The 17492-nt window shown below is 38.7% G+C and overlaps 1 protein-coding gene across 2 annotated transcripts; it reads right to left on the bottom strand.

Moving 5' to 3' along the window:
- Positions 1-3201: 3201 nt before the first annotated feature.
- On the bottom strand, positions 3202-17228 carry Mpc1 (mitochondrial pyruvate carrier 1). 2 transcript variants are annotated; one of them, XM_010610554.3, is made up of 5 exons: positions 17037-17228; positions 7821-7824; positions 4889-4985; positions 3966-4098; positions 3203-3694 (listed from the first exon to the last, which is right to left on the bottom strand). In XM_010610554.3, exons 1-5 carry the CDS (start codon positions 17105-17107, stop codon positions 3670-3672), a joined length of 330 nt encoding a protein of 109 aa, XP_010608856.1. In that variant the 5' UTR covers positions 17108-17228; the 3' UTR covers positions 3203-3669. The 2 variants fall into 2 exon arrangements, with proteins under 2 accessions (XP_033619219.1, XP_010608856.1); XM_033763328.1 differs by lacking the exon at positions 7821-7824 and having other exon boundaries at positions 3202-3694; positions 17037-17218.
- Positions 17229-17492: the final 264 nt, after the last annotated feature.

Below are 17492 nucleotides of genomic sequence, written 5' to 3'. Positions count from 1 at the left end.
AAAAAAAAAAAAAAAAAAAAAAAAAAAAAAAAAAAAGCAGTAGAGACGTAGCTCAATGCAAAGGCTCTAGGGGAGAGAGAGAGAGAGAATGGATCACAAGTTCTAGCCCAGTGTGGGCAATTTAGCAACTCCCCCCTCTTGTTTTTAATCTTATTGAGTTTATTGGTACTTTTTAAGTATAAAGTACAGTTACCTTCATCAGTGGGATCTTGTACCTTTACATGATGTATCTTGGTTCTCATTTTCCCCATGCCCCTGCCTGCCCTTCACCCCTCCCCCTCCTCTATTTACAAAGACTTTGTTTCCATTCTTTTCCTTTTCTCAGATTTTTTTCTTGTCCCTTATTTCCTTTCCCCTATCTTTCCCACTTCCCCTACACCTTTTCTGTCTCTTAATTAATTAACTTAAAAAGGACTGGGAATGAGAAATTCAACCAGAAGGCCCTAGGTTCAATTCACAGCTCCCTCCCCTAAAAGGTTATGGGCTAAAAGCAAGCATCTGTGCCTGCAGGCTAATGAACTTCAGCTAAATGTAGGTAAGGTAGATTTTGGCCTGCAGCCAGCTTTCCCAACAGGATTGGCAGAGGAGGCAATCCTACAGTTAATGTTACATAGGCCAAAACTAACAAAAAACCTGGGAGTCCTGTACACCCAAACTGGCTGAGCAGCGGCATGGGAGGGAAACATGAGGACTGTACTTTCCTAACTTTGCTGGCTCCTCTCTGCAATCCACTACAGTCTCCACCTTTCTCAGTCCCCAAGGGCACTAATACTCCAGGACTGTCCTCAGAGCTGCTTGTTCTTTGCTTGTGAAGACACAGCCTAGAGGTTTAGTATTCTCCTAGATCTTAACATAGAAATGACAATTTTGAAACTATCAAATGCCTTCTCAGCGATCTGATATAATTTCAGTGTTCTCGGGTATTATGCCAATTTGGGCTTTTTTTTCTCATTCTTGTCTGTACACTCTCCATACTAATCAACCTAAGAATACATCTGAGAAACCCAAGATAAAAATGTAGAAAGGGCCATCGCACTAAACTTCAGGTTCAAAGTAGCAGAACTATATTACCACTACATGGAGCATGCAAAGAGGACTGTAAAAGATGAGGTGTGTGACCTGAAGCCATCTGTACTCAGAATTAAGGAAACAAAAGGCCACTGATTCTCATTTCCTCACCCTAACAGCCTGGGGATGCACCCTGTGGGCCAGGACATACTGTCAGGCCGAGAGGTTCTGGGTTGTGCAAGAAAGCTTTTGCAACTGTCACCTCTGTCCTAGGATTATGAAGGAACTGCCACTACCGCCTAGACCAGTTGGCACTCCAGTGTTGACAGCTGGTATCAGTATGTTGGAAGTCACAACTCATTTGACTCTTCAAATTATTTGTATGTTACTGAAAGAAAATTGGTCTTAATTTTTAGAATTATTTTGGGAGAATGTTGTATGTAGTCCTTTAAAGTTCTGAGTATACTATTAGGCTTTTACATCGAGACACTGGCTTACACATTTTCATCACAGCCACCCCTGTGGGCAGCTGGCCATTTTCATCATGCTGTCACTATTATTTTAATGCTGATCCTCTTGTGGCAATGTGTCTACGTCACTTGATGTGTTCTCCAATTCATGCCAGAATGCTGAGGTTACCATGGCTAGAGCCAGTGTGGATGAGGCTGGATCTGAGTTCTAGTCCTTGGGACTGAACATTGCCACATACACTGCTTTCTTGGAACAAAGCAGATGTTCACCAAGTGCTGAGATAATGTACTTATATGTCTCCGGAAGAGTAAGCTCAAAGAATTCCCAGGAGAAAGGAAAAAGTAGAAGCTTCCCAGGGCCTGGGTCTTTGTTTTGCCCAAGATTTCTGTCTCTAAGTCCACTGGGGTTAAATGTGTACCTCTTAAGTCTTATTTTGACAAAACTACTGCATATAAGGTGAATTCCCAGCTGTCCTGAGTCTTTTTTGCTAAGAGTTGACATTAGATATGATGAATTTAAAGCAACCAAGAAATTTAAGAAAAATCTTGGAGTATAGTTCTTCATGGCTGATCTCAATGCTGTGGGAAATTAAGAATCAGGTTTCAATAGGAAAATACATACCCTGCCCTGTTTCAGTCATTTATTTTGCTCTCTTGCTGCTGTCTCCTTAGTTCTTAGCTGTGTGGAATATGACAGCTCAGTGCTTCCTGTGGCTCTCTCAGACAGCAAGGTATTGTGGCTCCCTTATGGCACTCAGAGGCTGCCTTCTGCATTTGCAGATACTGATTGCTGGGTCACAGGGTGCTTATACCTCAAAGTTCCAAGGGCTGATGGGCCTGTCACTCAGTGGATAGAACCACTGACTGAACTCCTATCATGGCCTCTCTTGCTCTTATTTCCTATAAGTTACTCCTGCATCCCTGCACCTCTTTGTGCTTCTAGCTGGTGTACCTCACGTTCACCCCTGTGAGAAGCTAGCCAATCTTCCTGAGAAGATGTGGAGAACCTCCTTGCTCCTGACTCAGTACTCCAGGCAGAAGAGAAAGATCCAAAACTACAAATTGGTGGTAAATAAATCTGGAGGCTGGGCTGGACTGAGCCAAGGAGGAGGAGGCCTAGAAGGGTTATGGTTGTTATGTTCTGCCAGTGTGGTTTATACGATAAACAAAATAAACTGTTAAACTCAGTGATACAATTCATGGGCCCAGTGCTGGTTCCTTTAACCAACTTCAATTCTAGGTTACTGTGGAAGAATGAGCTCCAGGGAGGTAGGGATTGGCACTGTTCCCAGCTGAGTCTGTCCTGCCATGGCCCCAGTTGCAGTGGCGGGGAGGGAGCCAAGGGCAGTTGGAATGGCCTGATCCTACAAAGCACTAGGTATTTCACAGCTTCTGCGCTATGCTCCTTCTTTAAGAAAGGCTGAGTGAGGTCCCAAAGAAAGAACAGCCTGGTAATGCACATTCTGAATAGCTGGGACTCTGGTGTTTTCCAGAAGAAACGGGCCTTCCAATTCTATATACTATTGGGCTTTTAAAATAACCAGGTATTACATCAGCCCAAGTCTTTGCTTACACATTTTAGCTATGCAACCACTATTACTTTAATGTTGTCCTCCTGTTTTTCACCTGTGTCTTTTCAGGTATACAGTTCTTGAGTTTCCTAACAAATACAGCAAGATAGTCACACTCATATAACAAATATTTAAATCATTTATTGCCATAAAGTTACAGCATCTCAATATACACACTGCATGAAAATACACAGATACTTCTGAAACACAGAAAATCAGATTTTAGGTGTATGGCCAGCTATTGGATAGCATGTGGTCATTAAATAAAAAGTCAAGGATTTTGAGGACTTAAGTGCAACTAGTTAAAAAATTTTGTTCTCTTTAGTTTTTCACTAATACTAGATAATATATATATATATTATGCAGATAAAACCATCATCAGAAATTATTACATTAGTTGCATATTTTGAACAACTCTTTATGAAGAGAAATAAAATAATCAGTGTTATAAGGCAGCAGAGAGTTGGTTTAGGAACTCTCAGCTATTTCTATAAAAATGGTATGGGTAGTAAAAATAGCATTCTTTATTTTCTCCTTAGCAAGACTTTATGCTGATGGAATCTGTGAGTCGGTAGCAGTGGCTGGGGTGCTGTCCCTTAAAGAGCTGGCTCTTCCCATTGCTAGGCAGATGCCTTCTTACTCATCCTGGAAATAATCATAAAGAAATCAAATGAGAAACAAATTTCACTGCCAGGCTTGGAGATTCTACATGACTTTAAAAGACACCTTTACATAACATTTAACATACCTTATGATTTTATAAAAACAGTAATATCCTATTTTGGATGTTTAATAAGTCAGGTTTCCCCATCAAGAAACACACATACCCCAGTTCCCTACTGCCTCTTAAGACAAGATCTCAATTTCATTGACCCAATTCTCCCAAACTTAAATGATTAAACTGGAATCTGCTTACTCATATTTGATCAGCCGACTTCCCTGAATGATCTGGGCTACTTCATTTGTTGCATGGCATGCAAACAGAAGCCAGTTTCGAGGCTGTACCTTGTAGGCAAATCTCATGAATGTCAAAGAATAGCAACAGAGGGCTGCAAAAATATCAAAGCAAAGAACATCAGTAACTCACCTAGAAAACACAAGAGGCTAGGATATAGCTCAGTGGTCCAGCACTTGCCTAGCATACACAAGGTGCTGGGTTTGACCTCCAGCACCACACACACACACACACACACACACACACACACACACACACAACTTAGGGATGAGAGGACCACAGAGATTAATAGGTCAATTCTGTTAGTCAAAAAGAACTCTTCTGCTAAACCCTTGGCAGATGGTAAAAACTATTGCTTACATGCCTGTAAGAGTGGAAAGTTCATGAAATATTTCACTGTATTGTGGCGCACTTTTGTTATCACTTAATTTTTGTAGGAAAATATTCATTAGCAAGAATAAGCTGAAATTAGCTCCTGCCACTTTTTCTGTCTCTCTAGAATTGCTCATAAGCATTATCTGAAAGAATTGCTATTTATTCCTTCCATAATAGTTATATGTTCAAATATTGGGTTTTCAAGTAAACTTAGTGACATTTCGCCAAACTGAGTTTACAATATAAATCTGTTGGGCTGCCTATTAAGAAAACATATTCTTCAACAGAATGTACCAAATCTGCAATGCAAACAGGATGTCACTATTTCTCAAATACTTCAAATTAACCCTGTTCCTTTGCATAGACATGTTGTACTCTTTAGTGCCATCATATTCTTTTAAGTGACTAACAGTGATCATAACATAGCATTTAGTGCTACAAATGTGGAATGTAAGCAAGGGCTCTGGTAGGTGTACAGTGCTCCTTCTTCACCCAGTCTGAGTCCTTACCAAATGTCATCCGCCCACTGATAATCTCTGGAGACTTGTTCATGTCATTGATGGCAGCAATTGGGAGACCCCAGTTGGCTACTGGGCCCCAAAAATGCTACAAAAAATGAGAAAAGAAGAAGAAAGAGGAAAAAGTTAGGGCGGAACCATAAACAGCTGCAATTTCCCTCAGTTCAAACAATGTGAATATGTGAAAGCAAGCTTCATGTTTATACTTTGCAAGTTTAATTTATGGATGGTTAACAGTGAGGTCTGATTGTTCAAGTGTTTTCATACTAGTTAGCAGTTCTAACAAGACAGCCCAGTGCTAGAAAGGATTTGCCAATTTACTAACATCCCCATCAATTTTCAGGTTACCACTCAGCAATCTATCCCATCTGGACAATTTAACAATAAAACTAACTTCTCACACAATTCACTTTTGCTATAATTGAGACCTTATTAGGATTATTCTCCACAATATATTTAAATCTATCAAAATGCCCTTTTTCAAGTTTTTATAAAACATTTGTTAAAGATACTTAAAATTCAGATATTCCTTAAATGGGATATTTGTGTGTGTGTGTGTGTGTGTGTGTGTGTGTGTGTGTGTGTGTGTGTGTCTGAGACAGGGTCTCGCCTTGTAGTTCAGGCTGTTCTTGATTTTGCAGTGATCCCCCTGTCTTAGCCTCCCAAGTGCTGGGATTTTAGGTGTGCACTACCACGCCCAGATTGGATATCTTTTCTGAAGAACGGAACTTAATAAAGGAAGAGAATGTTTTTTAGTTTATATGAGCTATACTAAGATCGGAGAACTCAGATTTCAACACTTAGGATCCCACATAGTAAGAAATTAAGATTGGAAAAATACTTTTGAATAGTAAAAACTTACAGTAAAGAAATGGACCAGCAGTTTTGCACTCTGCAACTATGACCATCCAAGGTTACCAAAATTTTTAAGTTGTCAATGTGTAAAGTAGCCATGTCCAATTTAATTTCTGAGGCTAAAGAAATAAGGCTCATGGATTTTATCCATTAAAATTGTTTTTTATATGAGATTTATAAATATTTTAAAATCTGAAAGAAACCACATACTGTTGGTTAAATTTGCCTTTTAAATATCAGAACATTAAACAGTGAAGTGGTCCTCACAAGACTTCTGCGTATCACAGCAAAAATTCAGACTGTGGAATACATTTCTAGACCTTGCTTTTCTATTACTGAGTAGGGGCAGTTAGAGCCCAAAGTACCCTAAGATGTGAAAAACCAAGGGATATAAAGGAAAAATTAATGAGAATTACATCTGGTATGATTTTTTTATGTAAGAATATTTTGAAATGTTTACTTAACATGCTTAACTGTGAGCCGTGAGACCCATGCTTTCTATGTCAAAGTTCCTGTTCAGGCAGCATGGCAGGGACTTTAGGGTTGAATTTCAGTTATAATCCCTCTAATTAGGCATGGTTGTTTAAGGAATCTCTGAGATTCTGGGCTGCCTACTTAGTCTTATATTCTTATCTGAGTAAAACACTGAAGTTTAAATTTCTTATATTTAGATACAGTAGCTGTTTCTCCTTTATTTTTATTTCCATACTTTTCTAAGAAAAGTACTTATTTCTCCCTTACCTACTTTACCTGCTTCTTTTTCTGCCTGTCCTTTTATTGGGTGATGCTTTGTTTTTCAACTCTATTATTCCATGTTCATTTTCTTTTTCCTCCTTTTTTGACCAGGACTCTCTCTACTTAGTCTATTTTTGTCTCTTTTCCTATTTAAATGTCTTGCCACTTCACTATACTGTATGGTGGTCTCAATGTCTACTTTTTCATGCACAGACTATGTGGACTGTCATAAACCCTGAAGATGTATTCTAAGAGGGGCTTTCAACCATGGTTTATCTACCACCAGGTACACAGGTGCCCTCTCTCATAGCAGTAACAGATAATGGCCTAGATCCAAAACCTTAAGTAGCCTTGGTTAAATGATGGTATTAAAAGTTTATGTTTGGTTATATAAGACAGTTCTGCCAGCTAAGAATTGTATATACACTTACAACTGTAAGCATCGAGCTACATCTAAACTATATTCCTTAAACAACACAAAACCTAGCACAGTGGAGCACGTCTATAATCCTATTTACTAGAAAACCTGAGGGCCTGGGCAACTTATGAGACATTGTCTCAAAACAACAACAACAACCAAAAACTCCTCCAGCACAAAAAGAAAACAAAGGGCTAGGAGTGTATTCCGTGGTAGGTCAATTGTCTAGATTGTATGAAGCTCTGCATTCAATCTCCAGAACAGCAAAAACAAAACAAGACTACACAAAAAAAAAACCACACACACACACACAAAAGGTATAAATTGCTTTGATACTAGTTTGCTAAATACCTAACCTTAGAAAGTTTATAATGCATACTTTCCATTAACTATAAAATTCTCGCTTCCTTTTTTTAGAATAATGTTTGATCTATTCATTAGTCACTTTCTAGAAAAATAAGAAATTTCATTATTAATATTTCAAGAGAAAATGTATTTGGATAAAATGAGAATATAACTTTGCTCAATTATAATTCTTAATTATGACTGTAAAAATTTCAAACAGAAAGAAGCAGCATTTTGGAGAAATCAAACCATGAAAGCAAGTTCCATGCTACAGAAAGAACCATCTTTCCCTGCTTCCTCTCCTCTCTATTCCTTTCACCAGTTGGCAGGCTCTGAAGTGACTGTAATCATTCAAACATTACATGGTCCTTTCTACACAGGACAGCTACAGCCCCCTATGCATGATTCTCACAGAGAGAGAGCATGGGGGAGCACTTCACCTACAGCTCACTGTCTAGCAGGGCGAGTAGATAGGCCATCCCAAACAAAGGATATCATGCCTGTTATTCATAGCTCTGCTAATGCAGAAAGTCTCTAAGAGCCTGGAATGTATAGAAACAATTTTCTTACCGTACTATTTTGTGAGGAGTCACAAAGGTTCAGTCAGGGAAGACATGGAAAAAAAAAAAAAAGATCAGATGGTTGCAAAGAGCTGGTTCTATAGGTTACTTCAATTTCACACATATTCAAGATTTAGTAATAGGACTACGGTATATTTTCTCTTCTTTTTTGAGATTAAGTAATATTTCTAATAACAACTTTGACTTATAAAATTCATTTTTAAAATTATTAAAAGTAACCTTAATGTTTAGAGCAGAGCGGTCTAAACATAATGTACATTATAAAACCACATACTCACATGTAATTTTAGAATATCTATATATCATATTTTAAGTTTTATTAGTTTATTCTAATTATAAAAATATTTTGAACATATAATCAATAAGAATTATTAGATATTTTACATTGTTTTGTATTATTTGAAGCCTGGTATGTACTCTGTAGTCACACTTTGGACACTCCATATTCCAAATACTCAGTAGCGACCCATGGCTTGTGGCTCTTAAGTTGGACAGCACAACCTTGGAAGGGTACTTATTTGGAAAGGACAAGTTGGAGAGAGGTGCACTACTGAAGGTTTTACTAAGAGTGAACTTTCCATTTCTACTGACTGCTAAAATTTCATCAGAATGTAAGCCTATAGAGGTGTGTACATTTGTTACTGCTGAGTTATCTAAAGTGGTGCTGAAGGGGATAGGGATTTAGCTCAGTGGTTGCACCACCTGCCTCACAAGCACAAGGTCCCAAATTTGACCCCAGTAGCAAAATAAATAGATAGATAGATAGATAGATAGATAGATAGATAGATAGATAGATTAAAAAGTGGTGCTGGGAACTTAAAGTATTTATCAAAGTAAAATGCGTGAACAGTGAAAACTTGTTATCTTTTAAAAACATCAAAAGTTTTATAGCAAATTACTCTGATCTCTGAAACAGTAATTTATTTTGCCAGAATATAGTGTAACCATAAGCCAAAATCTCAAAATTTAGCTTTTTAAAAGTTATTGAAATAAAATAATAGCATTCTTTATGAATGAATTCAAGTCTAAACTTTCTGTGTTCTTTTGATTTAGAGGTCACAGAATTTCTAATTTATAACATAAAAGTAATTGTTTATGGTACTAGTATACTTCATATAGATTCCATTATGAAATATCTACAGCCATAGAGAGATCTTGTCTAATAAATTATATCATCAAAAATTATATTTCACAACAAATACAAATTGGGCATGGCATTTTCCACAGAGAGGCATCAATTACCTCACCAGATCAGACAACATAACCTAGCTAGAACAGTTACCCATAACATTACTCTCCCTAAAATATCTTTCCAGGATGTGAACACAAGTGTTTTATGTAACTATAAATTACCAAGGGCATTTTTATTCCCTATAAAATATTTTAAAAGATATAATAATTGAAATATGAAGTTTCAACTTGGAGATTACTATAATTTGGATGTGATTTATTCCTCAAGGGTTTATGTGCTAGAAGTTTGGTCCTCAGAGTGACAGTGATGAGGTCACAATCTTTAAAAGGTACAGACTTGTCTTAGCTGCTTTCTTGGGAAACCAATCTTTAGGGATGTCCAGGCTCTCTTCTCAAAACTTTATAGTTTTGTATTTTGGGGCTTGGGAAAGAAAGCACAGGGTCTGATTCCTGAGATTCCTTTAAGGCATGTTTCCTATTATCCTGATGCAAAGTACTTGGATTCTTTTTAATGCTAATCTTTTCACCAACCATGCTCTCCTTTCCTTCATTTTTGCAGGTACTTCTTTTCTGGTGAAGTTCCAAACTTTTCAATTGGGCTTTTTGTTCCCAATTCTCATGTAAATCCTGTATGAAAGCAGACACAAGTATCCTTGCAACAGACAGAATGTTGGGCTCCTTTGAAATTTCCTCTACCAGATTAATCTACTGCCCTCAACTTCAGTTTCCCATACAGTCTAAAAACATAGGCAAATGTAGACACATTTTTTGCCTTGAGTCCATTTGCCTATGGAGTCCTTTTTCCCAAATGACACTTCCTGAAGCTGGCCTTTACCATCTGCATTTCTATGAGCATTCTGATCTTCTGAGATCCAACCAGAATTTTCCCTTAAGCTCAGTTTATAGCATTCCAAGTCTTCTCTATTCTGCATCTCCAAACCTTTCTAAACTCCTCTGGTGAACAACTTCCAAAGGCTTTTGAACCATATCATCAAGTATAGTCACAGCAATGACCCCAACCCCTTATATCAAAATCTGTCTCAGTCACTTTCTCCTTGCTAGGGCAAGATATTTGCTATCCACAACTTAGAGGAAAGGTTTATTTTGGCTCATAGTTATAGTCCTTGGCTGGCTGTTTTCAAGGCAGAAAGAGCATGGTAGAAGAGTCTGAGATGAAGAAAGCTGCTCACATCATGGTGGGCAGGAAGCAGAGAGAAGAGGGAAGAGACAGGGAGGGAGATATCCAGGTCATGCGTCCAGTGACCTGTCTCTTTGGATCAGGCCTTATCTCCCAAAATCACACTCAGTGGCTGAATTCATCAGTGTATGAATCCACTACACCACCTAAAATGAAATAGGTATAAATCTAGATAATATGTGTAACAGCTATATGAAGAAAACAATGAAAGATGCTAAAGAACTAAATGAACGGAGAGATATTTTATATTCATGGGTAGGAAGATTCAGTGTTATCAAGGCTACTTAGAAAGACCTTAATTCAAAAGTGTAGGCAAATCTGGGATGCTCAAGGGCAAGATTACAACAGCTAAAGATATCCTAGTTCTTTGAGAAGTGAGTAGTAATTAAAAAAAAAAAGTTTCACCTGGGGAGGGACAAATTCCTTATCAGCTTCACTCATCCCACCTACTGTTGTTAAGAAAGTTTTGCTCATCTCACCATCCTAATCAATATAAGCTCTTCATCAATGTAAGATCCTTATCAGTATAAGGTCCTCATTGTCATAGGATTACCATCACCCTCTGAGTCATCTGATGCCCCCTCCAGTTATAAAATCCTCTACATAGGATTATCATTGCCCTCTGAGTCATCTGATATTCCCTCCAATTATTGTATGAACCCAATAAATAGTGGCAAGCTTGAAGTGACTGTATTTGCTTACCCTCTGGCACTGACCTCATGGCCTTCCATATGCTTTGAAATTGCATAAGTCTCTATTGTCTTTTTTTCTTTAGCTCTCACCATTTCGCTTTCTAGGCAGATGGAGGATTGACCACCTTCCCTTACTTGGGCATATTTATGACCTTAAACTCTGAAAGTGGAGAAACTACATGTTCTCTGGTTTTGGATAAAGGTATAATGGTATGTATCCATCATTGCAGTGTCATATAGGGGTTCCATTATCCTAAAGATCCTCTGTGCTCTCCCTAACCATATCTCCCTCCCCTCTCACCCCTGGCAACCAACCACTGTTCTTTTTATCATCTCCATAATATTGCCATTTCCATAAAGCATATAGTTGGAGCCAGGTACAACATAGTCTTTTCAGATTGGTTTCTTTCACTTGGTATTGGGCACTTAATTTCCTTCATGCCTTTTCATGGTTTTACAGCTGATTTCTTTTCAGTGCTGAATAATATTATATTACCTGGAGGTACCACTGCTTTTCCATTCACTTACTAAAGATGTCTGATTTGATTCCAAATTTTGGGAATTATGAATAAAGCTGCTATAAACAACAATGTGAAGATCTTTGTGTGGATGTAAGTTTTCAACTCCTTTGGATAAATACCAAGGAACACAATTACTAGATTGTATGGTCAAAGTATGTTTATTTTTTTAAGAAACTGAAAGCTGCCTTCCAAAGTGGCTTGTAACCATTTCATATCCTCACCAACAGTGAATGAGAGTTCCTGGTGCTCCACATCCTCAGTGGCATTTGGTGCTGTTAGTTTAGAATATTTTGACTATTCTAATAGGAGTTTATTGGTATGTTGTTTTAGTTTACATTTCCCTGATGATATATGATGTGCAATATTTGTTGCATGCTTATTTGCCACTTGTATATCTTTTTGGTACAGTATTTACTAAGCCTTTTGCCTGCTTTTTATTCTATTTATTTATTTTTTGAGACACAGTCTCACTATGTAGTTCAGGCTGGCCTTGAATTCACTATGCAGCCCAGTGTGACTTCAAACTCATGGTGATCCTCCTGCCTCAACCTCCTGAGTTCTGGGATTATAGGCATGTACCACCACACCCAGCTACAAATGTAAAATTTAAATAAATTTTGTTACAGGTAGATGATCTGTGCCTAGATTTTAAAAAACATTTTTTGCATATGTATAGCCACCACCATTTGTTCAAAAGACTATCTCTATTATATCGTTTGCCTTGGCTCTTTTGTCAAGTTCAGTTGACTAATTTATTCTAGGCTGTCCATTCTGCTCCATTGATCTGTCTATTCTTTTGTCAATACCATACTGTTTTGATTATTGCAACTTGACAGTAAGTCTTTTTCTTCTTAAAAAAAATGTTCTGATGATATGGGGATTGAACCCAGAGAACACTGAACTATATCCCAGACTTGCTAAGTTGCCTTGACAACACTGAATCTTCCTTCCCCTGAATATAAAATGCCTCTCTGTTCATTTAGTTCTTTAGCATCTTTCATTGTTTTCTTCATATAGATCTTACAAATATTATCTAGATTTATACCTAAGTATTTCATTTTAGGGAGTATAGTGTAAATGGTACTGTTTTTCAATTCATAAATTGCCAGTATATGGGAAAGCAATTGACCTTTTATATTAACATTGTATCTTAATTGCTTATAATCCCAACACTAAGGAGGCGGAGGCAGGAGGATCCTGACTGAGTTCAAGGCCAGCCTGGGCTACATAGTGAATTCAATACTTGTCTGAACTAGATCAAGACCCTATCTCTAAAAAACAAAACAACCCCCCCCAAAAAAACCCACTAAACAAACAAAAAAATCTTAATCCTTCCCATAATTACTTACTAGTTCACGTTTATTAATTCTTTCAGATTTTCTCTATAGATGACTATATTATCTGCTAACAAAGATAGTTTTGCTCCTTCCTTCCCAATATGTACTTTAAAAATATTTTCCTGTATTAGCCAAGACTTCACGTATAATGTTAAAAAGTAGTGGTGGGCTGGGGATATAGCTCATTGGTAGAGGGTCTGCTTAGCATATACAAGGCCCTCGGTTTGACTGGCAGCATCAAATAATATACTGGGAAACACAGTAAGTACTACTCTTCTAATGAAGTATTTTCAAGTACTTCTATTATTTCAATCTAAAGTTTGATGGAACAGGGTGATGTAAGAGGACTATCTTGGAAAAGACTTTAGCTTTGCTTTCCCTTAAATTAGAATAGTAATTGGTTGGCTCAAGGTTTCTTCTAAGCTCAGACATTTCATGTCTTCTGAGTACTGCCAATCCCAGTATCCTATTTTCATAAAATAACAAGAATTGACAGCTTTCTCTCGAAGTACTGGGAATAATAAGGAATTTACAACTAACCTATAAACTTATTTATAATTTAATACTTTCACAATACTAAAATGAATCAACTGAGGCCTACCCCAGTCTATTTATAGTAGTATGTAGAGTCAGGGAAGATTTTGAGATATTCTAGATTGTAACTCTATACCATGCTAAAAATGCTCACCTAGATTTCATTTATTCTCTAATTTTATCCAATTTTCTAGTTCAAATTAAGATGATAGAGTTTTAATTAGTAGAATTGTGATTTTGAACTGTATATTTAGCTGGCTGAAACTGAATTAAATGACATTAAAGACCTCTTTAAACTGGACTATTCAGATATCAAAGGACCATTAGGCGAGTCTTGCTTTAAACACTTTTAATTTTATTAAATTTCTAAAGGCTAATTGCACATCAGGCAAGTGCTCAAAGAGTCTAAAGGCAGAGTATGAGAAGAAGTTTGTCAGACAGAACAGAGAGGCACAGCAAAAAGTACATAAAAAATTATTTCCACTTAGAATCATTTCTGTGCATGACTATTCTCCTTTAATTCTTAAGCTGACACTTTTCCTTTGGCTTCACAAATTTGAGAAGTTCTCAAGTTGTCTTTCTGCTTTCTACCTAACAGTTTTCTCATGTGGCAAGTGAAGCACTGGACTGATTTCTAAAGTCTCTTTTAACACTAATATTCCATAAGTTTGGGAAACATTCCCTTTTATTCTACCGTAACTTTTTACCAGGGTAATGAGTATAAATTCTTAAAGCTGTCCTAGAAATTCAAACATTAAAATTAACTTAGAATAGGATACCTTATTAACTTGAAAACATTCACTGTAAACATCTCACTAACCTCAAATTTGTAAGCGTGCTAATGATTAACAGATTTTAAAACACTGTATGATCTAGGTTCTACCTAATAAAAGTGTGTGTGTCCTCATTCATCTCTAATGTAACATACATACTGAAATTAAGGGAAGTTAATCTGTAGAATAAATTGTACAGATTTTAACTCAGTTTTAAAATATACTTACTACCTCAAATTTGTTTGTGTATTCTAATTTATTCTTCTAAACTAAAAATCCAAAAAGAGTGAGAGGAGAAAAGAGCAAAGGCTACTTTCTTTAATTTGTTACTACAAATAAGAATAGTTTCTATATTGGAATAGAATCCAGGAAGTTCTTGATTCAAAGTCCTTATTGATGAGAAAAGAGAGGTATTTCCACCAAATGGCTTCTGTAATAGAATAAAGTGAGCATAAGCCAGGTGTGGTGGTGCATGCCTGTAATCCCAGCACTGATTGCTACACATTTGAGGCCAGTCTGGATTAAACAGTAAGTTCGATGCCAGCCTGAACTACATAGTGAGACCCTGTCTCAAAAAAAAAAAATAAATAAATAAAACAAAGGACAGGCATGGTGGTACATGTCTGTAATTCCAGCACTCGGGAGGCTGAGGCAGGAGAATTGCTGTGAGTTTGAGACCAGCTGGACTACATAGTGAGTTCCAGGTCAGTCTCAACTACATAGTGAGACCCTGTCTCAAAAAACCAAAAAAGCAAACAAACAAACAAAAAACAAACCCAATAACAAAACAAGGGCCAGGGATTTAGCTCAGTGGTTCCACCACCTGCCATGCAAGTGCAAGGTCCTGAGCTTGATCTCTGGCACCAAAAAAAAAAAAAAGAAAAATACCACCAAAGAAGAAAGTGCCATAAATCCAGATTAAACATGCAATATTAATTACAATTTAAAAATCAGCTAAACAGTTTTGTCATTGCTTCTTGGCCTTTTGGCTATGATCAAGTATAGGAACACTCAGTTTTGTCAAGCACAGTGCTACATCACTAAACAGCTGCCAAAGCAAAAGAGCTTTGACAAGTTCACAAAGCTAGAAGACCATAGGCTAGGATTCAAACCCATTGCTCACATTCACACTTGTCACTTGGGTTAACAACACCATCATTGTATCTAATGAAACTCAGTCATTACTTAATATTATTCAACATTGACATAATATTTAAGTGATTTAATTATTGGCAGAACTCTTATCTAGCACAGTATATATTCTCCTATGTAATAGACCTGGTAAGTAATAAATAGCAGAATCTTTATATTCCTAAGGCATAATTATCTTTATTCTTAATCATACCACATGTTTTCCTCAGGTGTATCTAACTATCAGGAAGGCTTATTATACAAAAAGGAAACATTAGTGAAAAGCTAAAGAATGTAATGTTTAATGCAGTAAAGAAATTTAACTGTAATGACTAAGAATATGTCTTTACATTCCTACTTTGCTCAAATTTTCCTCAGATTTACCTGATAAACTGCCATGCCCCACAGTACTAAATACTTGTTTTAATTAATCAGTCATATTTAAGCATTGAAATTTCTTTTCTGGAGTCAGGGGTGAAGCTACTGTTCCCAAATTCACCATACAACAGATTAAAATTTTATTACCCTACTCCTTTGTAAAATTAGAAGTAAAAAGTTATCTACACTAAAATTTAGGATTTATAAAATTAATCTTAATTGCTGTAATCAAGTTGCATCATACAATAGTCTGGATGGATATAATAGGACTTTTTTCTCAGTAGCTTTCATGACTTTACCTCATTAACACACTATTAACTAATGAAAAGAGAAAGAAAGAAAAAGAAACACAGATCTATACTTACCTAGTTCTCAAGATCATGAAAATAAACTAAAACTATGCTCCTAAATAACTTTTAATAGTTTCAAAGTTATGTTATACACTTAAGAAAAATCAGCACCTCAAGACTCGAAGTAAAAATAAATTACACAACTATCAACTCTTTCAAAGGAACGTCCTTTGTGTTAGAATAAAAGGAAGAGTCTATGGAAAAGAAAACTTTTAAAAAAGGTATGTTTTTAGAAACACACCAGTTTACTTTGGTTGCGAGAATACTCGTAAATATAGGCATCTGAACCGTATTCGTTCTTGCGCATAAAGTCCTTAAAAAGGGAAAAAGGAAAAATGACCTCGCTACAGCACATTCTATTTTCGTGTCATGAAAGCAAGCTCTGGACTCCGATTAGAGGCTCATCTGCAACGCCCGCGGGGTTAAATTCGGAGGACAAGGACGCGCCCACGCCCACACCTGCACCCGCAGCAGCCTTCGCAGCCCTTTCTCTGCCCAAAGCCCGGCGCCGCGGCCGAACACCTGCTCGCAGGTGCCGAGGGAGGAGCCTGCGCCCACAACTACCCGTTCTAGGCATTTGGCCAAAAGGGGAGCTCAGGGTCACCCGGAGGAAGAGGTGTCCCCAGTGTCACCCTGCTCCAGAGAGCATCCTCTCTGTCCCCAGAGTTAGCGGGCAAGAGAGGCGTCGTGACTGCCACCGCACCCGGGAGAAATATCCCCTCGGTCACAGAAGGGAAAGAGCTCCAATGTCACTGGGGGGGAGGGGTGTCCTCATTGTCACACCGCCCGAAAGGGCCGTTCCCTAGGTCGCCGAATGGGAGGAGCGCACCAATATCACCCGAAGCAGGGGAAGTCCCTATTGTCATCCCGCCCGAAAGGAGCGTCCCCTGTCACCGAACGGAAGTGGCATCCTGCTGTCACCTGGCCCCAGAGGGTATCCTCGATCACCAGGTGAGAGGGGCACCTTCCCTGTCGCCCCGCACAAGAGGAGCGTTCCCACGGTCGCCGGATCTGCGCCGCTGGGTCCCACCGCGCCCTCCGGCCAGCGTCGGGGAGCCCCTCCCGGATTCCGCCTCCGCCTCCCTCGGCTGCTCCTTCACCTCATGAGGTAGTCCCGGAAGTCCTTGCTCCGGACATAGTCCGCCGCTTTCCGAACCAGCGCGCTGGCCATGGCAGTGTCCGACCCAGGCCTCTTCTATTCCCCGCGCCGCAGACGCTCCTTGGAGCCCAATGACACTACGCCGACCCAGCTGCGGCCCAGAGCGCTCTAGCCCCGCGGGCCCGCCTCACGACAGTTGGCCACGCCTTACGTCCGAGCCACGCCGCAGCTCTCGGCCTATGGAAGAACGCAGGACCGGCGGTAGCTGCGTGGATTGGCTGGGGCGGGCAGCACACCTCCTTCCCGCCCCCAGTGGCGCGCGAGGGGCGGGGCTTCTGTCGTAAAAGCGACCGGGCCACGGAGAGGATTGGTGGTGGTTGCTAGGCCCAGCGGCGGACTCCTCGGTGGGGAGATGCCACTCAGCCGTCGCCTGGGCTGCGCGCCACCGTGAGGCGGG

The sequence above is a fragment of the Fukomys damarensis genome, unplaced genomic scaffold (assembly GCF_012274545.1).
Source record: "Fukomys damarensis isolate Sample0158 unplaced genomic scaffold, DMR_v1.0_HiC HiC_scaffold_14, whole genome shotgun sequence".
Lineage (NCBI taxonomy): Eukaryota > Metazoa > Chordata > Mammalia > Rodentia > Bathyergidae > Fukomys > Fukomys damarensis.
Note: the sequence above shows the minus strand (reverse complement) of the source record. Positions and strands in the feature narration are given on the sequence as shown.

Excerpts from the sequence above, each read along its gene's own strand:
- Mpc1 (XM_010610554.3), bottom strand. The coding sequence starts at position 17,107 with ATGGCCAGCGCGCTGGTTCGGAAAGCGGCGGACTATGTCCGGAGCAAG. Across the intron at positions 4,099-4,888 it reads CAGTGGGCGGATGACATTTG|CCCTCTGTTGCTATTCTTTG; the intron begins GTAAGGACTCAG and ends ATATTTTTGCAG. Across the intron at positions 3,695-3,965 it reads AGTCGGCTGATCAAATATGA|GATGAGTAAGAAGGCATCTG; the intron begins GTAAGCAGATTC and ends GATTATTTCCAG.